The sequence below is a fragment of the Larimichthys crocea genome, chromosome XI, assembly GCF_000972845.2.
Source record: "Larimichthys crocea isolate SSNF chromosome XI, L_crocea_2.0, whole genome shotgun sequence".
NCBI classification, from domain to species: domain Eukaryota; kingdom Metazoa; phylum Chordata; class Actinopteri; family Sciaenidae; genus Larimichthys; species Larimichthys crocea.
The window spans coordinates 3,808,033-3,827,390 of record NC_040021.1 but is presented as its reverse complement, the minus strand read 5'-3'; the positions used below and the strand labels follow the sequence as shown (position 1 = coordinate 3,827,390).

The following is a 19,358-nucleotide window of genomic DNA, read 5'->3' as shown; positions in this document are numbered from 1 at the left end:
CGACTCTGGCAAATTGTCTTTTTTGTCATTTCCTGAAGCGGTCTAGAAAGAACAATGAATCGATTAACTGAGAGGGGCCGGCGACATCAGAGCTCGATTCGTTTTTTTAGACATTTTTCTTGCTGATTAGCTGAATTGCTGACCCGTCTCTGTACACAAGAGGACGACGGCATTGATTTTATTTTATCACTAATGCGTCAGCGCCCATTGGACTCTTTTGCTTTCGAGAAAACAAATCAGCGATAACAGTAAAACCTTTAAAGTTACAAAGGAGCTCACTGTTCACCAGATAACTCTAACAAAACTGAGCCTTTTCAAAAAAAATTCCCTTTCAGAGTACAAACGTCAAAATACTCATGAACTCCCTAACCCCTGCAGTCCTTTTAACTGGACATATTGTGTGTGTGTGTGTGTGTGTGTTGTCTGCCCTACTTGTCCCGCTGTCTGTTTACAACAGAAAGAGAGAGCAAGCTCTTTACCAAAGAGGTCATGAGGCCACGTTATCTCAGCGCTGAAAGGACAAACTGATGACTGTCATGCAGCAAACATGGATGATTCAAGCTGCGAACGTTTGCGGCGTTATCTAAGACGCTCGACACACGCTAAATGAATTAGCTGGTGATTGGGCAATTCCCGAGCCTTAAAGAGATAACACTCACAGCACAGAGAGGGAGTTCCAGTTTGCAGAAGACGAATTTGTTCGTTCGTTTTATTACGTTTACATCTGGCCTCGTGGAACAGGCAGAGAATCAGGTGAAAACTAGGATAAGTTTTATACCACGTGTGTCATCATTCATGTTGTTCGTTGGGTTTAGAAGTTGCTGCTCCGACTGAGACTTTTAAGAGATAATTCGATGAAACAACCGAATCATCATCTTCTGTCTTCTGTTGTTTTGGTTTCAGCACTCTTATAAAAGTCGTCTCGAGCTGCAGCCAGCGGCTGTTTTTAGCTGAGAGCTCGGACAAGAAGAGCCGGAGGGCCCGAAACAGAACTGAAAGAAGAACACAAACAAACTGTGTGTCTTCCCAATGTGTGCGCAGGTTACCAACTTTCAGCGAGAAAGTCAAAGTTTTCACGTTTTCAACATCTAAGTAAATGTTTACAATATATCCAACGTGACTTTCCTGAAAACTGAACAAACACGGAGCCTTAAATTCAACGTATACAGTGTCATTTTCAGTCCGTCGTGCCACGATTGTCCAACATGAACAAACATCTAACATCCCACGTGCAAAATATCAAACAGTACCGTACTAATAAAGTGAATTTAAAGCGGCAGTTATCTTTAAGTTGTCGTAGAGATTTCCACATGCCTTTAAAAGATTAAAAAAGAGAAGTTACACTCCTCACAGTCTTCATGGATTGATTCATCCCTCACTCCTGTGTGAGAGCGAGGAGATAAGAGCTTCTCACAGGGAGGAGGACACTCTGATTTAATGCTATCTGAATGTCAGTGTGACCTGCACGACAACAACAACAACTGCTACAATCAGTTTCCCAACAGTGTAACAGATCCTGTTTATACAGTTATACTTAAATATAGTCGCCAAAACGTTGTGTAAGTTGTGCTTTAGTATATTTCATATTCAGTTTTTAGTATATTTTGTATTATATGCACATTTTATATTCTTTTTTTCCCTTATATCCTTTTTTATTCTTTCTTCTTATGTTCTCTTCTTAGCTTATTTCTACCCTAAACCTGAAACCTGAAAGAGGAGAGGATCACTGCCTCAGTACATCTTTGGACATTGGATGGTAAACACTGGAATGATCCTTGGCAGGAACACACACAACAACAACACACACACAGATTAATAGTCCTTAATGGTATCAGTTACCTTGAGCCTGTAAATGTTGTGAGGTGTATATGTTTTTACACTTTGCGCCTGCTAATCCAACAGCTCAGACAATGATGAGCTGTGAGAGTATTCACCGACCTTAGTACGCAGTCCACAGAGGCTTTTCTAGTAAAATGGGACGCTGGACAAAGGCCAACGAAAAAGGAGGTGTCAGCAAGTTTTTTTTTTCCCCCCTCTGCACTCATGTGATCTGCCCTGAACTTCCTTCCCTATAGTCACAGACTTCAGTACAGTTAAAGGAGCGTGTCTGTTACTTCACGGCTTTGGTGTTACATAAAGAGTTTGAGCAAGGGGAAACTCTCTCTCAGTTTATTGATGCAGATAAGGAAGACGTGGAATAAAGTTACAGGGCAGTGAGTGCAATCTCATGACAGCAGCAGCTTCATACATTAAGCTGTTGATTTTTTAATATCATAATCCCTCTGTTTAATATTCTGTCCTTCTCCGCTCACCTTCCTCCTTTTTTGTACACATGAGACTTTGAAGAGGAGCTGCTGAACAGATTTTGTTACCTCCAGACAGGAAAGCTGTTTCCAGTCTTTAACGGACAAACATCAGATCGATCTTCTCATCTAACTCTCAGCAAGAAAGCTAATAAGTGCATTTCCCAAAAATATCAAACAGTTCCTTTAAATAGACTGAGTTTAAAACATACTGGGATCGGTCTACAAGCCCAGCTTTACAGAAGAAATGTTCTGTGTCTCCATAAGGTCCTTATTTACTTTCTAACGCTGGATTTAAGGAAGTTATTTCCAGTTTATTTAGTTTAATAATCCTTTAAAACCTTCGACAGAAGGCATCTTCACACAAATAGAGATGATAACTTACGTAGTTAGACATAAAGACAGTCAGATCCCTGGTTCCCGACCTCTGGGTACCCAGGTTGACCCCGCACCAGGGGTTTCACAGCGGGTCATGAGGTGTTATTCATTTATTGAAATATATAGTTGACTTATATCTCAACATTTTTATTCATTTTTGTGTAGAAAATTGAACTGAATTGGTATTCTTTAAGGTTTGTGTTATTATTTATGATGATTTAAGGACACGCGGAAAACGGAAACACACGGAAAACACAGAAAAATAAGCCTGTTATATATGAATGTAACGAGAGAAAACTCATCGCTGATGCGACATTCACGGGAAATATTGATGGTTCGACACAAACTTTCTGCGGTTAACGAGTTCATTGTTTGGTTTACTTGTTATTGTTATTACAGTGAATATGAATATGAGGTTAAACAGTTCATTCAGGTTCAGGACCCACGCTTCAATCACACCTCTGATCACCTGCCAAGCTATTGTTGGCCCCACTCGATCCACCCTTCCTCCGCTTCCCTTCATCCGTTCACTTCCTATCCTCTCTTCCTTACTTCCTTCATCTCATTCCAGGTTAGACACACACCTGAGATGAACTCTGAGTCTCACCTCTCCCGTCTGAATCTCCACTGAAGCTTTAAATAAAATATTGTTGATGATGCAAATAACCAGTTAAAGCTGCACCACCTTCTTCACCTCCTAACGTTCAGTCAACGTGCCACAAATGTTTGAGCAAAAAAAAAAACTAGTGTTTTGTGCACGGCTCGTCATGTGACTGTTGGTTCACTTCAGTGTGGAGTGCACAAAGCCTGACAGATCGACGTGAACCAGTCTGACAGTCAAACAAAGCTCACATTCAGCTGACTCTGTGTCCGTCCGCGACACTTCACTGCTCGTTCCTCCACTGAAGGAGGCCCGATTGTCTTTTCATATGCTGCACGACCAGCTCAGGAAAGTTAATGTCCTGTGATTCACTGCCAGTAGTTCATCCACCGGGTTTCTGTCAGGTATTCTTCTGAAGCCTGCTGTTGTTATGGCAGCTCAGGTCAGGAATGTGTTCATGTACACGGATTAATATTTGCTCAGGAGGTGTGGTGGCCTGTTATTTGTTTGATCAAACTTTACAAAGTTTTTCATCTGAAGAATGTGAGGTATGACTGACCCAAAACAAACAAGTCCCTCCACCCAAAAAACTGCATAACACAATCCATACCACCTGTAACGATCACTGAGATGTTAGAGCAGAGAGAGAAGGAGAAATAATCAGGTTGTTGCAGCTTGTTTGAAGCAGCAAACATGGTGAGAATATTCCCTCTAGTGGTGTGTTTGAGTGCTGGCAAAACCGTCATGAATTCGTCCACCAGGGCATAGGTTGATGTCTGTGTTTTTACTGTTCTTTATCATTATATAAGCATTCTGTGCAGATACTGAGCTGTGAGGAGACACGTGGTACAGTAACACAGAGGCAATTAAAAAAGGCAAGAGTAATAAAACGAGATGAATTCATTAGATTAAAACGTTACAAAATAAAAGTAGACACATAAAGGACCAGAAAGGACCTTTTTAAAGGAATTAAAAGTGTAAAGTAGAAATTTTTTAAATATCTTAAAAATTAAGCTCATCCTGTTCCTACTACTTTCAAAATAAAAGCTGGAAATTAGGTGTTTTTGTGTTTTTTTCAACCAGCAGATTAAAACAACAATGTGTCGAGAGTTTCAGAGTGTAATGTCATAAATATAATACTTTTTTTTTGCCTCTGTTATTATGTCCATAGAGGCTGCCGAGCACTGCTTGCCCAGCTCCTGTTCTGGCACAACACTGGCTTTGCTCCCCATGCCCTGGGCCCATAAACTGCTTTTTTTTTTTACCCGGTGGTCCAAAACACCTGTGGTACAAACACTCTGAACTCATAGTCCGGGCAGCCTGGCTAACAAACTGAGGTAACAGCAGCTACAGTTGGCACCAATCGTCCATCAGTAAACTCTGTAAATCACAGAGAGTTGAGGCGGAGCAGTCGGATGACATCAGAAAACATTTTCTCTATAAAACATGATCCAGTTTCACCAAAATCAGTGAAATAGTGTGACTTAGTGTTACCTTCTTCCTGCAGGTGATCGAACTCAAACATACTAATGACAGAGACACCATTCATTTCACTATAAGTGGTACAAAAGTTACACAATGTTTCTTTAATAGAGGATAAACAATGAGGCCACGTTACGAGAGCATGATGCAGACCGTTCACAGCAGTGTTATGTGTTATCTGTGCTTCCTCCTGACTCACGCTGACTCACCGTCTAATCTCACTGTCCTGATCCTCATCATCAGCTCGTGTTTAAAAAAAAGGAAGTGGGACAAAATGCAGCATAGAGAATAATGAGTGTCAGCAACTGATAACTCTGTGATCTAAAACTATAAAGTTAAAGCCAGCTGCTTGGTTAAATATAAAGGTTTAGGAGCAGAAATAGTGAGAATACACCCTCTGGTGGTGTGTTTGAGTGCTGACAAAGTCCTGGAGAAGAGCTTTCCAAACCAAAAATCATAAATTGAGGCCCTATGTGTAATCTATTCTTTAAATAAGCATTTCGTACAGATACTGAGCTGTGAGGAGGCGTGTGTATTTGTGTGGCACCTTTTAAACACAAAGTGCTTTACATAATTACATAATAAATAATAATATAATATAAATATATGATATGTAATTCAATAAAAGGATTTGAAAGTGCAGTAGAGATACACCTTCTCCCATGAAGACATCATTCATATGATTACAGCTGTTTGTACTACATCGTGATTTATTATCTGTTTATGCAGCAGCCTCCACTTTAGAGGAGGAAGTTATGAATATATTCATATCTACTAGTTTTAATTAAATGTTTAAACACCGCTTATGAATGCTAGATAAAGTGTCGATGACGGCTCGCCTCTCAGTTCTTTTTATAAACACACAAACATGAGCTGATCCTCGTGTATAAACCTCATAAGGTGATCAGGACGTGTCGTGTATAGACAGTGAGTCAGTGTGAGTCAAAGGGGGGAAGCCCGGATCACAAGAGGCTGACCAGCAGCACAGTGTTTATAATAATCTGCAACAGGACGTGCTCACATCCATGTGACAGTTTTGGATTTATAGATGTGATGCTCTGTATCACAAGAAATACCAGCTTTTATTTTGAAAGCAGGTACAGCACTAAAAGACGAGACTAAAACTGTATTTCTCACACTTTTACACATTACCTTTAATAAAGTACTTTGAATTTTGTTTTGTTAGATTTTTACAGGAACACTGTGACCCACAATCACAACTTATTGGCAATCATTTCAAATATTCTGGCACGCTACACTGAAGTTCAGCCAAATGCTGTAATTCTGGACTCATAATGTTTTTTTAAATCAACGTCCTGCTGACTCCAGATTGATATTTACATAACTGACAGTGAGGGACAGTGGGCAAGATAATTAACAAAAAAATATATTAAACAATTCGTATTAAATGCTTTCAAAAAAACATCACGCTGGACAGGAGGTGTGCCGAAAAACAAGTTGACTTTTATTCTTGTATTAAACACAGAAGGTCTTTTAACAAAGACAAACGAGGTGCTGCTCTGCTCATAGCATTCCACAAAAAAAACTACTAACCAACCCCAAAAATCATTCTCAACATATATATATACTCTGATAGGCCTTCTCTCCAGTTCAAATCAGCCTATCAGAGTAGATCTGGGAAAAGGACAACAAACATGATTAACAAAAAAAACATCATTTCCTTGATTTGATTGTCCCAACAAATACATATTAAATTCTGCAATATAAAACCAAAAATACAGTACATTCAGAATTAATCTATGAAATGTACAACATGAACAATTTAACTTAATTAACTGAAATATTTCCATCCAATCCATCTTCCAATCAAAGCAAAACCCCACCTCCTTTCAGTCTCCATAAAAGGGAACCTATAGAGGCGTGCTCTCTGTTTACTCCCATGCCCAGAAGCACAGAGGATTGGAACCAGGTGACAAACAAACCATTGTTTAATTGAAAGTGATAAAAATGTATATAGCAAACAGTGAGGGAGTTAACTCTCACTTAACAAAAATATCATTTATTTAGTATTTTTCCTGCTTTCTGAAATTACATAAAATGACAAATTAAACACGTGGCTCATTATATAAAAGTCCATGTTAACAATTTAACTCTGTAAAATGTAAAATAATTGTAAAATAACAGTGTTTCTCTGTAAAATTTCAATAAATTTAGAGTTTTTGACATTTATTTTATTTATTTTTTTCCAGATTTTTTTCCTGAACAACATCTGAGCCCTGCAGCCGCTCGCTCGCTCTGTGAGCTCCACATGGAGTCGATGGAGGCGATCACTTCAAAGGATTAATCCAGTCGTCTGTTGGGATTACAGGCAGAGCTTACCTGAACCATCTGTCACCTTCAAGGCGGACACTGCCTCACTCTCTCACTCACACACACTTTAAAGTCTGAAATAAACATCTTGAACTTTTTTCTATTATGTCTTGATCATATCCAACATGATTTACAGCTTTAAGAATATTTTCAGTACATGCATGTGTCTCCTTTTTAAGTTTGCTCACTTTATCTTGTTTCCACGGCCTTGTGAAGCACCGTGTAGCACATTCTACACAGTAAACGTCTGTATATGTTTCTATGTATGTTTATATTTGATCATGTTTTCTGATTCAATATCAAACGACGCCTGGCTCTGCCCCTGTACACTTAGGTCAATCCAAACTCTTCTCGTCTGTTGTTCCCTGTTGGTGGAACGTCTCTACTTTCAGAAACCTCCTGAAGACCTCCAGCTCTTCAGAGAGGACCTCCTCTCCAACACAACCAACAACTGGACGTGATAATACTCTGTGACTACTTATTGCTGCACTAATGTGTCTTTGTCGCACTGTTCCTTGATTGTTTCCCCTTTTTATAAAGCAGCTAAATGACTAAATATAAATGTTTATTGTTTTCCTTTTAATGGCAGCTATATGTGACTGTTGCACTAATATTTATTGAGATATATGTGTGCTACATTTCCTTTTGTCCGTGCTGCTTCACTTGTTTTTGGTAACATCTGTGTTTGCCGTCCGATGACGAGTCAGAATCTGCTGTCTGCTTCTTGATGACATCCTTTAAGAGCCTCGTCGCCGTGTGCAGGTTTGACGGTTTGAACACAAATCATTTTTGTCGCTGTTTATCATAAAACACAGAGTTCACAGTTCATGGTATTTCCTTTAGCAGGGTAACACTGAGGAGGCGGACTGGAGGATGACGGATGGAGGATGATCCTCGTGTGGAGGTGTGACAAAGCTTTTACTGTACAGAAGGAAACAGTCTGAGGTTAGCTGCTCACTCCCACACACAGAATATACCAACAAACCTTGATATCCACCTACACAACTGCACATTCAATCTGCTTCTGTCTCTGCACTGCACCATCAACATCTCCTCCTACATTTAGCACGTTTCCTTCCCTCCTATGATTCATATGCATGTCCGTTCTAGGCCAGTGGGTCTCATTAATCCGTGGGAAGTTAATTTACACTGGATGACCTCTTGCAGAATTCGCTCCACTCGCCACTTAACTAAGCTGTCGCCTACTACAGTAACCCTGTCCTCGAGGCGACATCCTTTTGATTTATCTCCCTTTTTCCATCTCGCCGCTCAACCCGCCGCGTCCTCTTTATCTGCCTCTTCATCGCTCTCCAGCTCCCTTTCAGCTGATGGAGCTTATTGTGGACAAATAGGCTTAGGAGCATCACTATGGCAACGGGGAATCGTAAAAAGCTACATAAGCACTTCATCATGGGCTGTGATCCAATGGCTCCCATTGGAGATGGTGCCCCCAACCTCCTGCAACAAGTAAGGGCAGGCCAGAGAGGCTCTCAGGAGGGAGGGAGAGAGAGAGGTGGAGATAATACTGTGGGACGGTGAGAGTACACTCACTCAGTCGCTCTTCTCTCTTCAGCATCCATCAAGATATCTGCTTTCTGAGGACTTTTCTCCGTCTGCTTCTCAGTGATTTCGATTCTTGTGGAGTCGAAGAAAAACTCAGAGATAAGAAGAAGACGTAGTAGAAGTAGAAGAAGAGGTAAGAGGCTTCTATTTTTAAATCTTCATTCTTAGGTTTGTTTACAGCAACAAACAGGACTAAATCAGCTTCAACATATTCACAGGATGCAGCCAGCAGTCCAAATACGAAAGAAAGTTTGAGCCAGTTGGAAATATATTTTTCTGTTATTCATTCATTATTTATGTTTATTTAAATGCTGGTGAACAAGAGAGAGAAAACAGCTCATTTATCTCTGATTCAGACCTGCAACAATTAGTCATCGACAGAGAATTAACCAGCAAATATTATGATATGCTGCTTGTTGAAGTCATTTTTCAAGCTAAACCCACTGTTGGTCAGACAAAATGAGACAAAATTGGGTTTGTTTTCTGGTTTAATCGATGAAAATGATGATTCAGTATCCTCCTGTTCATCTGTTTGTTCCTCCTGTAAAATAACATTCATCAGGACGCTCGCTGACATACAGAGTCAGTGGGATGTGGAGAGAGAGGGATGGAGGTGGAGTAACTAAAGACTCATCTTGGCTGGATGTGTTTGACTCCATTTTGAAGGGTTAGTCCAGAGCAGGGCTGTGACTAATCTCATTCTGGTTTCACATGTTGATAATCTCCAGCCTCCATCAGAAAAACAAAAACAAAACAGCCCCCAGTGCCTGAAGTGTGCAGCATGTCGAGCCGGCGTGGTTTAGAGGAGACGCTCAGCACCTGAACAAATGAGGACGGTTAAAAAACTAAATGAGAGCATGTGTAAGAATAAATATGTGCTCGGTGTAACCTTTCTAAAACTGAGTGACTTTATCCTACAGTAAAAGGAGAGAAAGCGAGGACGCTTCTTTCCGTCGTGGTCCTTGAAGGAAGGGAGAAGTCGTCAGTACTAATGATTATTTTCAGCGTCACTTACATTTCGTGTCATTTCTCAGTTAATTCTGCAGCGATTTGACCTTTAAAATGTGAAAAATGTTTCAATTCTTCAAATATCTTTTCATGTCTGACCAGTCCAAAACCAAAGAGATTCATCTTAGGGCTGCAACTAACAATGCAATTAATCAATAGTGTAAAAAAACAATGCAATGCAACTTCTAGAGCCCAAAGTGACGTCTTCAAATGTCCTTTTCTTGACTAACAGTCCAAAACCAAAAGATATTCAGCTTATAATCATATATAACAAAGAAAACCATTTTTTTTTAATCAAAAGATGATTGAAACGATGCTGGTACTAGAGAATTTTTACATTTTTACATTAAAAAATGACATTTACAATTGAATATTGAAATTGTTACTGATTCATTTTAGAGATATTTTCATTTAAATCCTCTAAACATTGTCTTGTCTTCAACACTATGTCCTCACAGCGACTGTGAGACAAAAACCTTTTGATTTAAATCAATTAAAACACTTTCATCAGCCTCTTTTCGTTACGTTTTTTTCTTATGCTTTCGTCACAAAAAGCAACGCAAACAAAAGCTGAATGCAGCATCTGTGTGAGAGGATATGACACCTGTAGCACAAAAGAGCCGGTGTCCCCGAGCAGACGGGGAGATGAATTGGAAAATGTCGAACTGACTTCATCTACTGAACTAGACAATCGGTTAAATGCTCAATATAACAGCTTGCTGCAATGCTGTATTGTTTTATTTGTCACACATTTCAAACTCTGCACAGATTTAAATTAAATTTAAATCTCTGTGACTTGATTATTTTAATTGGAAGCAGCAGGTTTAATCTGTAGGCAGCATGCATTCTCCTTTTATTCTTCAGTGCACGTTCAGCAAACATCCAATAACATCCGGCCACTTGAGTGTGATGACTGCCTGCATCATGTTTCCCTCCTCAGGGGCCTTGCAGAGAAGAACAAAAGGTCATGGCCTCCTGGTTCAACTGGAACGAGCCGTATTACCGGAGCCCTCGGCGGGACCCGGCTGACGTGGTCACCGACACCCTGATGTTGGAGTTTAGTTGGCAGCTGAAGGAGGCGGAGAGGCTGCAGAGAGAGAGGGAGAGCGAGTACCGGCGCCTCAAGACGGGAGTGGACTACAGCTGGCTGGCCAGCACGCCTCGCTCCTCCTTCAGCATCAACACGGGGGAGAAGCTCGGCCTGGAGGACCTCTGCTCCAAGGTGCCGCCGTCCTGCTGTGGCCTGGTCATACTCAAGTAAGGGGACTGAATATATTTACTCAAGTACTAAGAGTATTTATACTGTATTTGTTATGATGATGAACGCAAGGTCAACAACACAAGACGCAGCAGCTGTTTGTTTGGTGGCATCTCGCTTGCTCACTCCATCAACGTCCTCTTCAGTCTTTTTCACTATTATCTCCCCTTTTGCATCGGCCTCTCATCCAGCTCTGGTTCTGGCATGACACCAGCTCTGCTGTTGCCTGGTAACATCACATATTTCCTGAAGCGGAGAGCTGAATCATGATGAGGGCTGTAGTTTTCTCTCTATGGCTCGGTCCAACCTCCACCTGCTGGAGGCCTAATTATCCAGAAAACATCTGTGTGTGAGTACAGGAACAGGAACTCTTCGGAACAATAATATCTGTTCATTTCATAGTTATAGCCAAGTATGAGATCTGTCACCACCAAACCTGCTGCCAACAAACAGACAAACACTGAGCGTTGTTTCTGGCAAGACACCGATCGTCTGTGATAACTCTTTGACGTCTCCGTCCTCTAATCTGCAGGAGACACCCTGAGCTTGTTCGAGCGCCTCTTCAGGTCTCAGGTGTCTCGTTAAGGTTCGACAGTTTGCCCGGCGTTAATGTGACCGAGGTGATAAACGCCAAGTGGAAGTCGGACAAACAAACAGGGAGCAACTGGAGTGATTTTAATTAGCGAGTTCCTCTGTTGTCAGATTAGCCGTGAAGTGTAATTACGTAAACGTGTTTTCTGTCTTTTAGATTCTTTATTTTTATTTGAAAAGAGAATCAGCTATCGTCTGAGCACAGTTCAACCTTCACACGCAGGAGGATCGAGGGATGGAGGGATGAAGGTTGAGGGATGAAGAGGTAGAGGATGGGAGGAGAAAGCGGGGTCCTCGGTAGATGAAAGAGTTTGTGGGTTCAGGGAGACGAGGGATTTTAGACTTGGTGTCTCTCCGTGTCTCTATGTATTAGAGCCTCAAGGTTCCTGTGTTTCAATGAAAGAGAGACAAGAGAAGAGAGTACAAAAAAAAGAACAGAGGGTTTGAGTCAAAGAGGGAGTGAACGGATAAGTGGTGTGGATGAGTTTGAGGCGTGGTCCTTGTTCCTGAACATACATATAAAACTCAGGTTCAGATGGCCTCTCTGTTATGAGGAATCTGGGCACAGAGACTGGTTCAAAGCTCAAGTCAAACTAAGCCTCTGATATTAGGTAAAAAGGAAAATACTGATTTGGTCTTTAGAGACATGCTGAATTTAAAATTTGAGTAAAAATATATAAACATAGACTCAAAGTCATGAATTAGTCGAGGTCTTCCTGAACAGAGGGAACATGCTTATAACAGGAGAGATGTTGGACGCTCCACAAACGTCTACAAAACAGTGATCAGGTGTTTCCAAGGTGAATTATTTGTTTGTTTCATGCTTTGATTTAATCATTATCTCTATTAAGAGTTAAACCATTCCTCAGTTCCAGTTGTGTATTTTCCATTTCGACATCATGACTCAAACATTTTAATAAAGAATGTTTCTTCAGCGTAACAATCCCAGCGATGGTCACATCTCAAAGGTAAACAGACTCGATTCTGGCCGTGAACGTGACTCGGACATCACTTCTCCCCTCGGAGCCGACGTGTCCGTGCGAGCTGAGGGAAGTCGGCCAATCATGAGTCAACTGGAAGCACTTACTGGGAAGCAGGTTCCCAAATAGATCCAGTCTATTTAAAGGCTTGTTAGAGCCTCAGCACCTCTTGTGAGGCAGAGGAGGAGTAATTGGGGGGTTAGCGGGAGCGTGCTGGGCAGATAGATGGAAGGAGGCTGCCTTTTATAACGTCTGCCATTATGTTTGAATACACAGAACAGATTTTATTGCTAGCATTAAATCCCTGTGGGTGTATATATTGATATCCTTATGTGGACACAGCTGTGCTTTCTTTTATTATATTGAATGTTTTAATTTGTTCATATCTGATAAATCATTTTACAGTAGTAAAGGTGTTTAGATGTTAACCGTCCTGTTTGACCATTTGTGTGGAGACGCTTTACTTGAGGTTGTGGACCGGGAGGAACCCATCCTGGCAATCCCAGACTCGGATCTCTCAGTCTCTCTGTCGCACCATGAAGTTGATGAAGATGTAATGTGAGCTGGTGAACGCAGTGCAGCATTGAGCAGCTGAAGAAGAAGATGCGTCCCTCAGGAGTCGATGTGAACCAAACCAGAGCTAAACTGAGAGAAAATATTGATCTGCAACTGAAGAGTGCGGAGTATCCTGGAGTACACTTGAACATCACTGCATCAACGTGAGAAGTTAAATGACCGGAGGTCAGCAGAAACAAGATTTTGAGGGGGTTATTAACTTACTCTGTTATCGTTACTGCACATGTGCAAAGGGTATGTAAAAACAGTCAGATGAATTACCTCCAAGTTTTAAAACTCAAAAAATCTGGGAGGTGTGGGAATAAGAAATGAGCGTACCAGACCTCCGTAGCAGACTCCTTATCTCTGCTTGAAGCTAAATTAACCACTATAAGTACAACACACCCAAATTTCAGTTTGTTTTGGCAAGAAATAAGAATTAATGGAATAAAAGTGATGATATTTCTGGGTCAGCAGCATCGATTTTGACCATTTTTTTACACTGTCTGTGGAGAACTCTTCACCTGCTCCTCCAGTACGATATATATAACTGTCCACATGGTCATTCCTTCATGTCTCATCAGCTCACAGCCTGTGTTTTGTTCCAGGTTCAGGGAGGCTCTGCAGGCCAACGAGCCCGAGGTGCAGGAGGTGCCCGGCCTGTTTCGCTCCGTCCTCCTGGAGTCTCTGGATCACCTGAAGGAGGAGCGGGAAGCTCAGCGGCTCGCCCGCCAGTGGAACAACAAACGCGCCATGAGCACGTCTCTCGTGAACTTCAGATCCCGCATCAAGATCAACCCGTTCGGGAGCACGGTGGGCTTGACCTCGGCTGCGGCCGCGGCTGCCGACGTGGCCGGGATGAGCGACCTCAAAACGGTGTCGGAGGACGTGGAGAGAGGGATGGAGGTGGAGGAGAGGGCGCAGAGGGTGTGGAGCATGCCTGATTTCAGATACAAAGGAGCGAACAGCAGTAAGGTCGTCTGATGTGAGGCGTTCATGGGAACGGTGACTGACGGGCTGTTTCAGTGGGACAAACGCTGATCTCCAGGACCGCTCTGCTGCAGGATGAACACTTTGCAGCCGGCGAGGAAGGATGAAGCTCAGCATCCTCCTCCTCTTACTCTTTTCAGTGTGAGACATTTACTGCTTTATCTTTACACCTGCACAGGGTGAGGTGTTTTTTCCTCACATCCTCTGTCAACATATTTCAGAGATTATCACCTCTTGCAGCGATGCATCTTGTATTTGTAGACATTTGCATTGAAGCACTGAGGGCTGTAGCCTGGTAGGGATATCTGTGTAACTTAAAAAAAACATCCTTGACTCCTGAATGTTGCAGGAACAAATCAAATATGTCGGTGCTGTTACGTCGTTCGGAGGGCGAGTCGCGCTCTTCGTCATCCAAGGTCAGCGAGCTGAAAGCTTTTCTTCCTCACAAAGAAACGTTACCCGACCTTCATGAATGAAACATTTCAAAGTAAAATCTTTCCAGCAGTTTATTGCCTTTTTCTTTTCTGTTTGTCACACAGCAGAATTCAACAGTAAACACTCACCATCCATATAAAGCTTTCAACTGGACTGATACGAGGGAGAGGGTCGAATTTTGGAGGGGGAATGATTGTGACATTTATCATACAGCTATCAAACAACGCACAGTCAATTCTCTTTAAACAAAATGTACACGTTTAAAAAAACTCTGTGGTTTCACATTACCAACATTTGTCTCAGGAAATATGACGGTCAATGTAGTACAGCCGGCCAGGTGAGCAAGAACGGGAACCGATTTTTACACATCACAGGTTTGAAAGTTAAAGTTATATAAAGCTCAGCAGGGTGCGGAGAAGCCTGCTCCTCATCTCTGCTCGAGGCTACATTAACCTCTGCATAGCATAAGGGTGTATTCAGACAGAGTCAGGTTGTGCAGCAGTGTGTCTATTTGTGCTGAGCGTAACCGCTGTGAAACAGTCGGGGAAATAACTTTTTATTTCACAGATTAACCTTAAAGGCTGCTCCCTCACTCTCATTCACTGTCCAGGTCTCTCGACCACTGCTTGCTCTCTCAAATCAAATCAAACTTCTTTCTCTCGTGTCTCTATTTTGCAGCATAAATTTTCGAGTCAGACTCAAATTTAAAAGCTGGTTTATGAACTAAACAAACAGGTAGAGTATCAGAGTTTTAGTCCATGAGTTTAGTCTCAGTTTTAGAGACATCTCAGGCTGAATGTGGAGGACGTTGTCTGACTGGCAGCCGCAGCGTTTTTCCAAAAGATTGATCAACTTCTACGCCCAAAATGTGCCTCCCCCCGACTCAAATGAATAATAAAAAAAAACCTGCGTCTGAGCAGCACCTGATCCCGTCTGAATGCGCCCTGACGCACCCGAAATCTCCAGCCGAACTGTCGGCAGTCGAGTTGCATTGTGGGTAATGTAGGCAAAGCTGAGAAGCCGGTCGCCCGGCAGTTCACCCGCGTTCCACGCTCTGACTGATGCTGCTTGATTACAGTTTTCATCTTCGTCTGATGGGTTCAGCTACAGATAAAATTATGGACGACGCCGCTCAACATGTACGCTTCTCATATAACAAGAGCTCTCAGACTAAGCTGACGAAGAACTGGCCAGCTGGGCAGTAGTGTGGTGTATCTCACTTCACGAGACACAGCTCCTCTACTCCATCTAGCTCGGTGTGTGTGTGTGTGTCGATGTAAGTCGCGTTGATCTCGTTCTTTTTCCTCAGAAAACCCGTCGTTTGTGTTCTCTCGGGGAAAAGCTGAGGAGTCGTTGTTTCCTGAGTTCTGCTGACGTGTCTGAGCCCGAGCACCGCTACCGGCATCCACAGCAGCATCACAGGGTAGAGTTCAAGAACTCGAGAAGTTCTGCTCGGTTTTTATCCCGCTGTAAGAAAAAAACAAAAACAAATGTGAGCCGAGGGGAATAATCCACTGAGAAACTATACACGACAAAAAGGTGAGATTACCTGTTTGTCTTTCTTTGACTTCTTTACTTTCATCTTTATCTTCTTCCCTGAAATCATGCTGTACTTGCCCTTTTTCCGGTCCTTCAAGTACTGAAACGAAACAACAGATGCAAGTTTTACGAGACTAGAACACAAAAAAAAAGAACGAAAATTAACTGATTACACAACAACTGAAGGATTACTATGATCTAGAAGTTTCTGCTTGTGTGAGCTGGCAACATATTTTTCTCTAATGGGACCTTGGTGGACTTTTACCTTGGAGATCTGGACAGGTCCCGAGTTTTCTTCTCCTTTTGCTTTCTTGTCTTTTTTACGTTTATGTCGCTTCTCTTTCTTCCCTTTCTGCAAAAATAAGTTCCAGCGAGTGACTTATAAAATACTTCGATCACTTCAAATTCTGGAAACATGAGATAAAAAAATAAAAAATACTTTTTTGGGCTGTTTCTCCTTTTTCCTTTTCTTAGACTGCTTTCTGGATTTACTGCGGGAGTCTGAACAAACACAATGCGGGCATTGGTACTGTTATATTGATAAAAACAGACGTATTGGATCAGATGTATCGCTGCAGACTTACCGCTACTGCTCGAGCTACTCCGACTGCGGCTGGAAGAGTGCGATGAACCTGATGAAGAGGAGGACGACGATGACGAGGAAGACGACGACGACGACGAGCTGGAAGAGGACGACGAGGAAGATCTGCTACGGCTACGTTTCCGCTTGCTTTTTTCTCGCCCTGAATAAACAGAAGACCAAAATACAAAGATAAACATTTAGTAAGCGCACAGGCGATAGTTTAACAGCAGCCGTCAGACAAACGGTGACTCGAATATTTAGAAATTCTGATTTACTGACAAGTGAAACTATCAAAAGGGCTGAAGACTTTGGGGAGGATGCTGATAGACGTAACACAAGTAGTAACTATTCTCACTATATAGAAATAAAATAACACTCACAGGAGACATCAACATACAGTAAATTAGTCAGCAGCACAAGCTGCCTCTGAACGAGCTGTTCATGCAGACAGAGCTCTCTGTACATTCAGATTTAATTTGGTATAAAGAGAAATGAAAAGCCACTGTTGATCTGACGGGAATCGATCCATCTCTTTGCGTGTCCTGCAGAAGTACGGCCCTCTAACGTTTCCTCTGAGACAAAACTTAAATTTAACCTCTGAGGCTTTGAAGTGAGCTGAGGTTTTTATTTTAGAGATCAAACTTTAAATGATCATTTTCTGTTTGTTGTGGCCAATACCGATAACATTAATCTTCATTTGCAAGATAAATATCAGCTCATCAAGCTCCCTGCAGGATTTTTGAAAGTTTGAGTGAAAACTGGACAGGGCACAATGTAATTAATTAATGTTATTGTTTTTTATCTTTCTATTGTCTGCTTCATGTTTTTATTGTGTTTTATCTTGTTGTGTAGCACTTTGGAAACCTTGTGTTTGCTAAATAAATAAAGTGGATTGAATATAAATTCAACATAAAAAGTCTAAATCTGAAGAAGCTCCGCATGCTGTAGCCTCACATTACACGACACTTGGATTGACTCTGCTGTCCCACAGGCGACTGACGACCGCAACAAGCGTGAAGACGTTCAGTTTACTATGATCGACGACAGGATTAACAGACTTGTTCGTAAAGGATCTTGGACTATGACTCCCACCCAGTCCATGAGGTGCTGGACAGACCTTCAGCCAGAGACTGCCGGCACCAAGACGCTCCACAGAGAGACACAAGAAGTCTTTCCTACCTGTGAGCATCAGCCTCAAAACATCAGACACCAAGTCCAGTATCTGTCGAACTGGCTTGTGCAATAAATAACTGTAATTTTCTCATTTCTCATGCATGCATCCTGCACTTCTGTGTCTGTTCTCTGTAACTTCTTTGCAAACTCCTCAGTGGATTACTGTTATTGTTTGTCCACCTGCACAGTTTGTGTCATGTTTCTTGTGTCTGTCTGTGTTTTATGAGCACAGTCTTGCCTCTGCTCCTGGATCTCCTCCTGTCGTCTGTCCTGGAGCTGGAGCTGGAGACTCTGGACTCTGCTTTCGTTGACTGAACACAAACACAAACAGAGACAGAGACAGAGACAGAGAGAGGTGTTTAAGCCACGTGTGTTTATTTGTCTGTGCAGGAGCAGACAGCTTCGGGTCTGTGCTGCAGGAAGAAGTTAGCTGGCCCAGGTAAGCAGACACCTGCAGTCTGATCTCTGATGATGAGCTCTGGTTAAACTCTCTCCAACATTTTTCGTCTGTCCTTTATTTGTTAGCACGGCTGCTCAGCTAACGCGCTAACAGCTGTGAAACACCCTGAAAGCTCGAGACCATGAGGCCGAGTACTCACCATGACGACACGCGGGAAACAGTTAATACGTCAGACACACACAGCGACACGAAACGCGCCGATAATAAAAATAAAAACTGGATTAAATCTACATTTATCCGCAGTTATCTCTGTTGAATTAGCATCAGCTAACTCTCTTTGCAGACATATTGGATCCCATGATGCACCGCGGCCAACTGCGTTCAAAACAAGGAAGAGGAAAGCGGCTAACAGCTAGAGCTTAACAGCTAACAGTTAGCGGCTAACAGCTAGCAGCTAACAGACGTAACAGTTAGCGGCTAACAGCTAACGGATAGCGGCTTGTGGCTAACGGATAGCGGCTAAAGATAGCGGCTTGTGGCTAACGGATAGTGGTTTGTGGCTAACGGCTAGCGGCTAATAGACAGTGGCTTGTGGCTAACGGATAGCGGCTAACGGCTTGTGGCTAAACGGATAGCGGCTAACAGATAGCGGCTTGTGGCTAACGGATAGTGGTTTGTGGCTAACGGCTAGCGGCTAATAGATAGTGGCTTGTGGCTAACGGATAGCGGCTAACGGCTTGCGGCTAACGGATAGCGGCTAACGATAGCGGCTTGTGGCTAACGGATAGTGGTTTTGTGGCTAGCGGTTAGCGGCTAACGGCTAACGGATAGTGGTTTGTGGCTAACGGCTAGCGGCTAATAGATAGTGGCTTGTGGCTAACGGATAGCGGCTAAACGCTTGTGGCTAACGGATAGTGGCTTTGTGGCTAACGGCTTGTGGCTACGGCTAGCGGCTAATGATAGCGGCCTAACAGATAGTGGCTTGTGGCTAACGGTTAGCGGCTAACAGATAGCGGCTTAAAAATAGCGGCTTGTGGCTAACGGATAGCGGCTAACAGATAGCGGTTAACAGATAGCGGCTAACGGATAGCGGCTAACAGATAGCGGCTTGTGGCTAACGGATAGCGGCTAACAGATAGTGGTTTGTGGCTAGCGGCTAACGGCTAGCGGCTAATAGATAGCGGCTAA

At 42.5% G+C, this 19,358-nt stretch overlaps 2 protein-coding genes across 8 annotated transcripts; one reads left to right on the top strand and one right to left on the bottom strand.

Annotated features, from left to right (window-relative positions):
* The first annotated feature begins 7,944 nt into the window (after nt 1-7,944).
* On the top strand, nt 7,945-14,547 carry rd3 (retinal degeneration 3, GUCY2D regulator). Of its 7 annotated transcripts, XM_027284541.1 has the most exons (5): nt 7,975-8,040; nt 8,410-8,630; nt 8,720-8,791; nt 10,607-10,923; nt 13,659-14,547. In XM_027284541.1, exons 4-5 carry the CDS (start codon nt 10,634-10,636, stop codon nt 14,032-14,034), a joined length of 666 nt encoding a protein of 221 aa, XP_027140342.1. In that variant the 5' UTR covers nt 7,975-8,040; nt 8,410-8,630; nt 8,720-8,791; nt 10,607-10,633; the 3' UTR covers nt 14,035-14,547. The 7 variants fall into 7 exon arrangements, with proteins under 7 accessions (XP_027140340.1, XP_027140343.1, XP_027140342.1 ...); XM_027284542.1 differs by lacking the exon at nt 8,410-8,630 and having other exon boundaries at nt 7,967-8,040; XM_027284540.1 differs by lacking the exon at nt 8,410-8,630 and having other exon boundaries at nt 7,999-8,040; nt 8,669-8,791.
* On the bottom strand, nt 14,533-18,561 carry si:ch211-22i13.2 (pinin). The gene is made up of 7 exons (XM_019268746.2): nt 18,370-18,561; nt 18,009-18,081; nt 16,599-16,757; nt 16,454-16,515; nt 16,280-16,366; nt 16,025-16,114; nt 14,533-15,942 (listed from the first exon to the last, which is right to left on the bottom strand). The coding sequence occupies exons 1-7, from the start codon at nt 18,370-18,372 to the stop codon at nt 15,892-15,894; spliced, it is 525 nt and encodes a 174-aa protein (XP_019124291.1). The 5' UTR covers nt 18,373-18,561; the 3' UTR covers nt 14,533-15,891.
* Nucleotides 18,562-19,358: the final 797 nt, after the last annotated feature.

Excerpts from the sequence above, each read along its gene's own strand:
- rd3 (XM_027284539.1), top strand. The coding sequence starts at position 7,976 with ATGGAGGATGATCCTCGTGTGGAG. Across the intron at positions 8,000-10,606 it reads AGGATGATCCTCGTGTGGAG|GGGCCTTGCAGAGAAGAACA; the intron begins GTGTGACAAAGC and ends TTCCCTCCTCAG. Across the intron at positions 10,924-13,658 it reads TGTGGCCTGGTCATACTCAA|GTTCAGGGAGGCTCTGCAGG; the intron begins GTAAGGGGACTG and ends GTTTTGTTCCAG.
- si:ch211-22i13.2 (XM_019268746.2), bottom strand. Across the intron at positions 16,758-18,008 it reads GAGGAGATCCAGGAGCAGAG|GGCGAGAAAAAAGCAAGCGG; the intron begins GCAAGACTGTGC and ends CTGTTTATTCAG. Across the intron at positions 15,943-16,024 it reads AGTCAAAGAAAGACAAACAG|CGGGATAAAAACCGAGCAGA; the intron begins GTAATCTCACCT and ends TTTTTCTTACAG.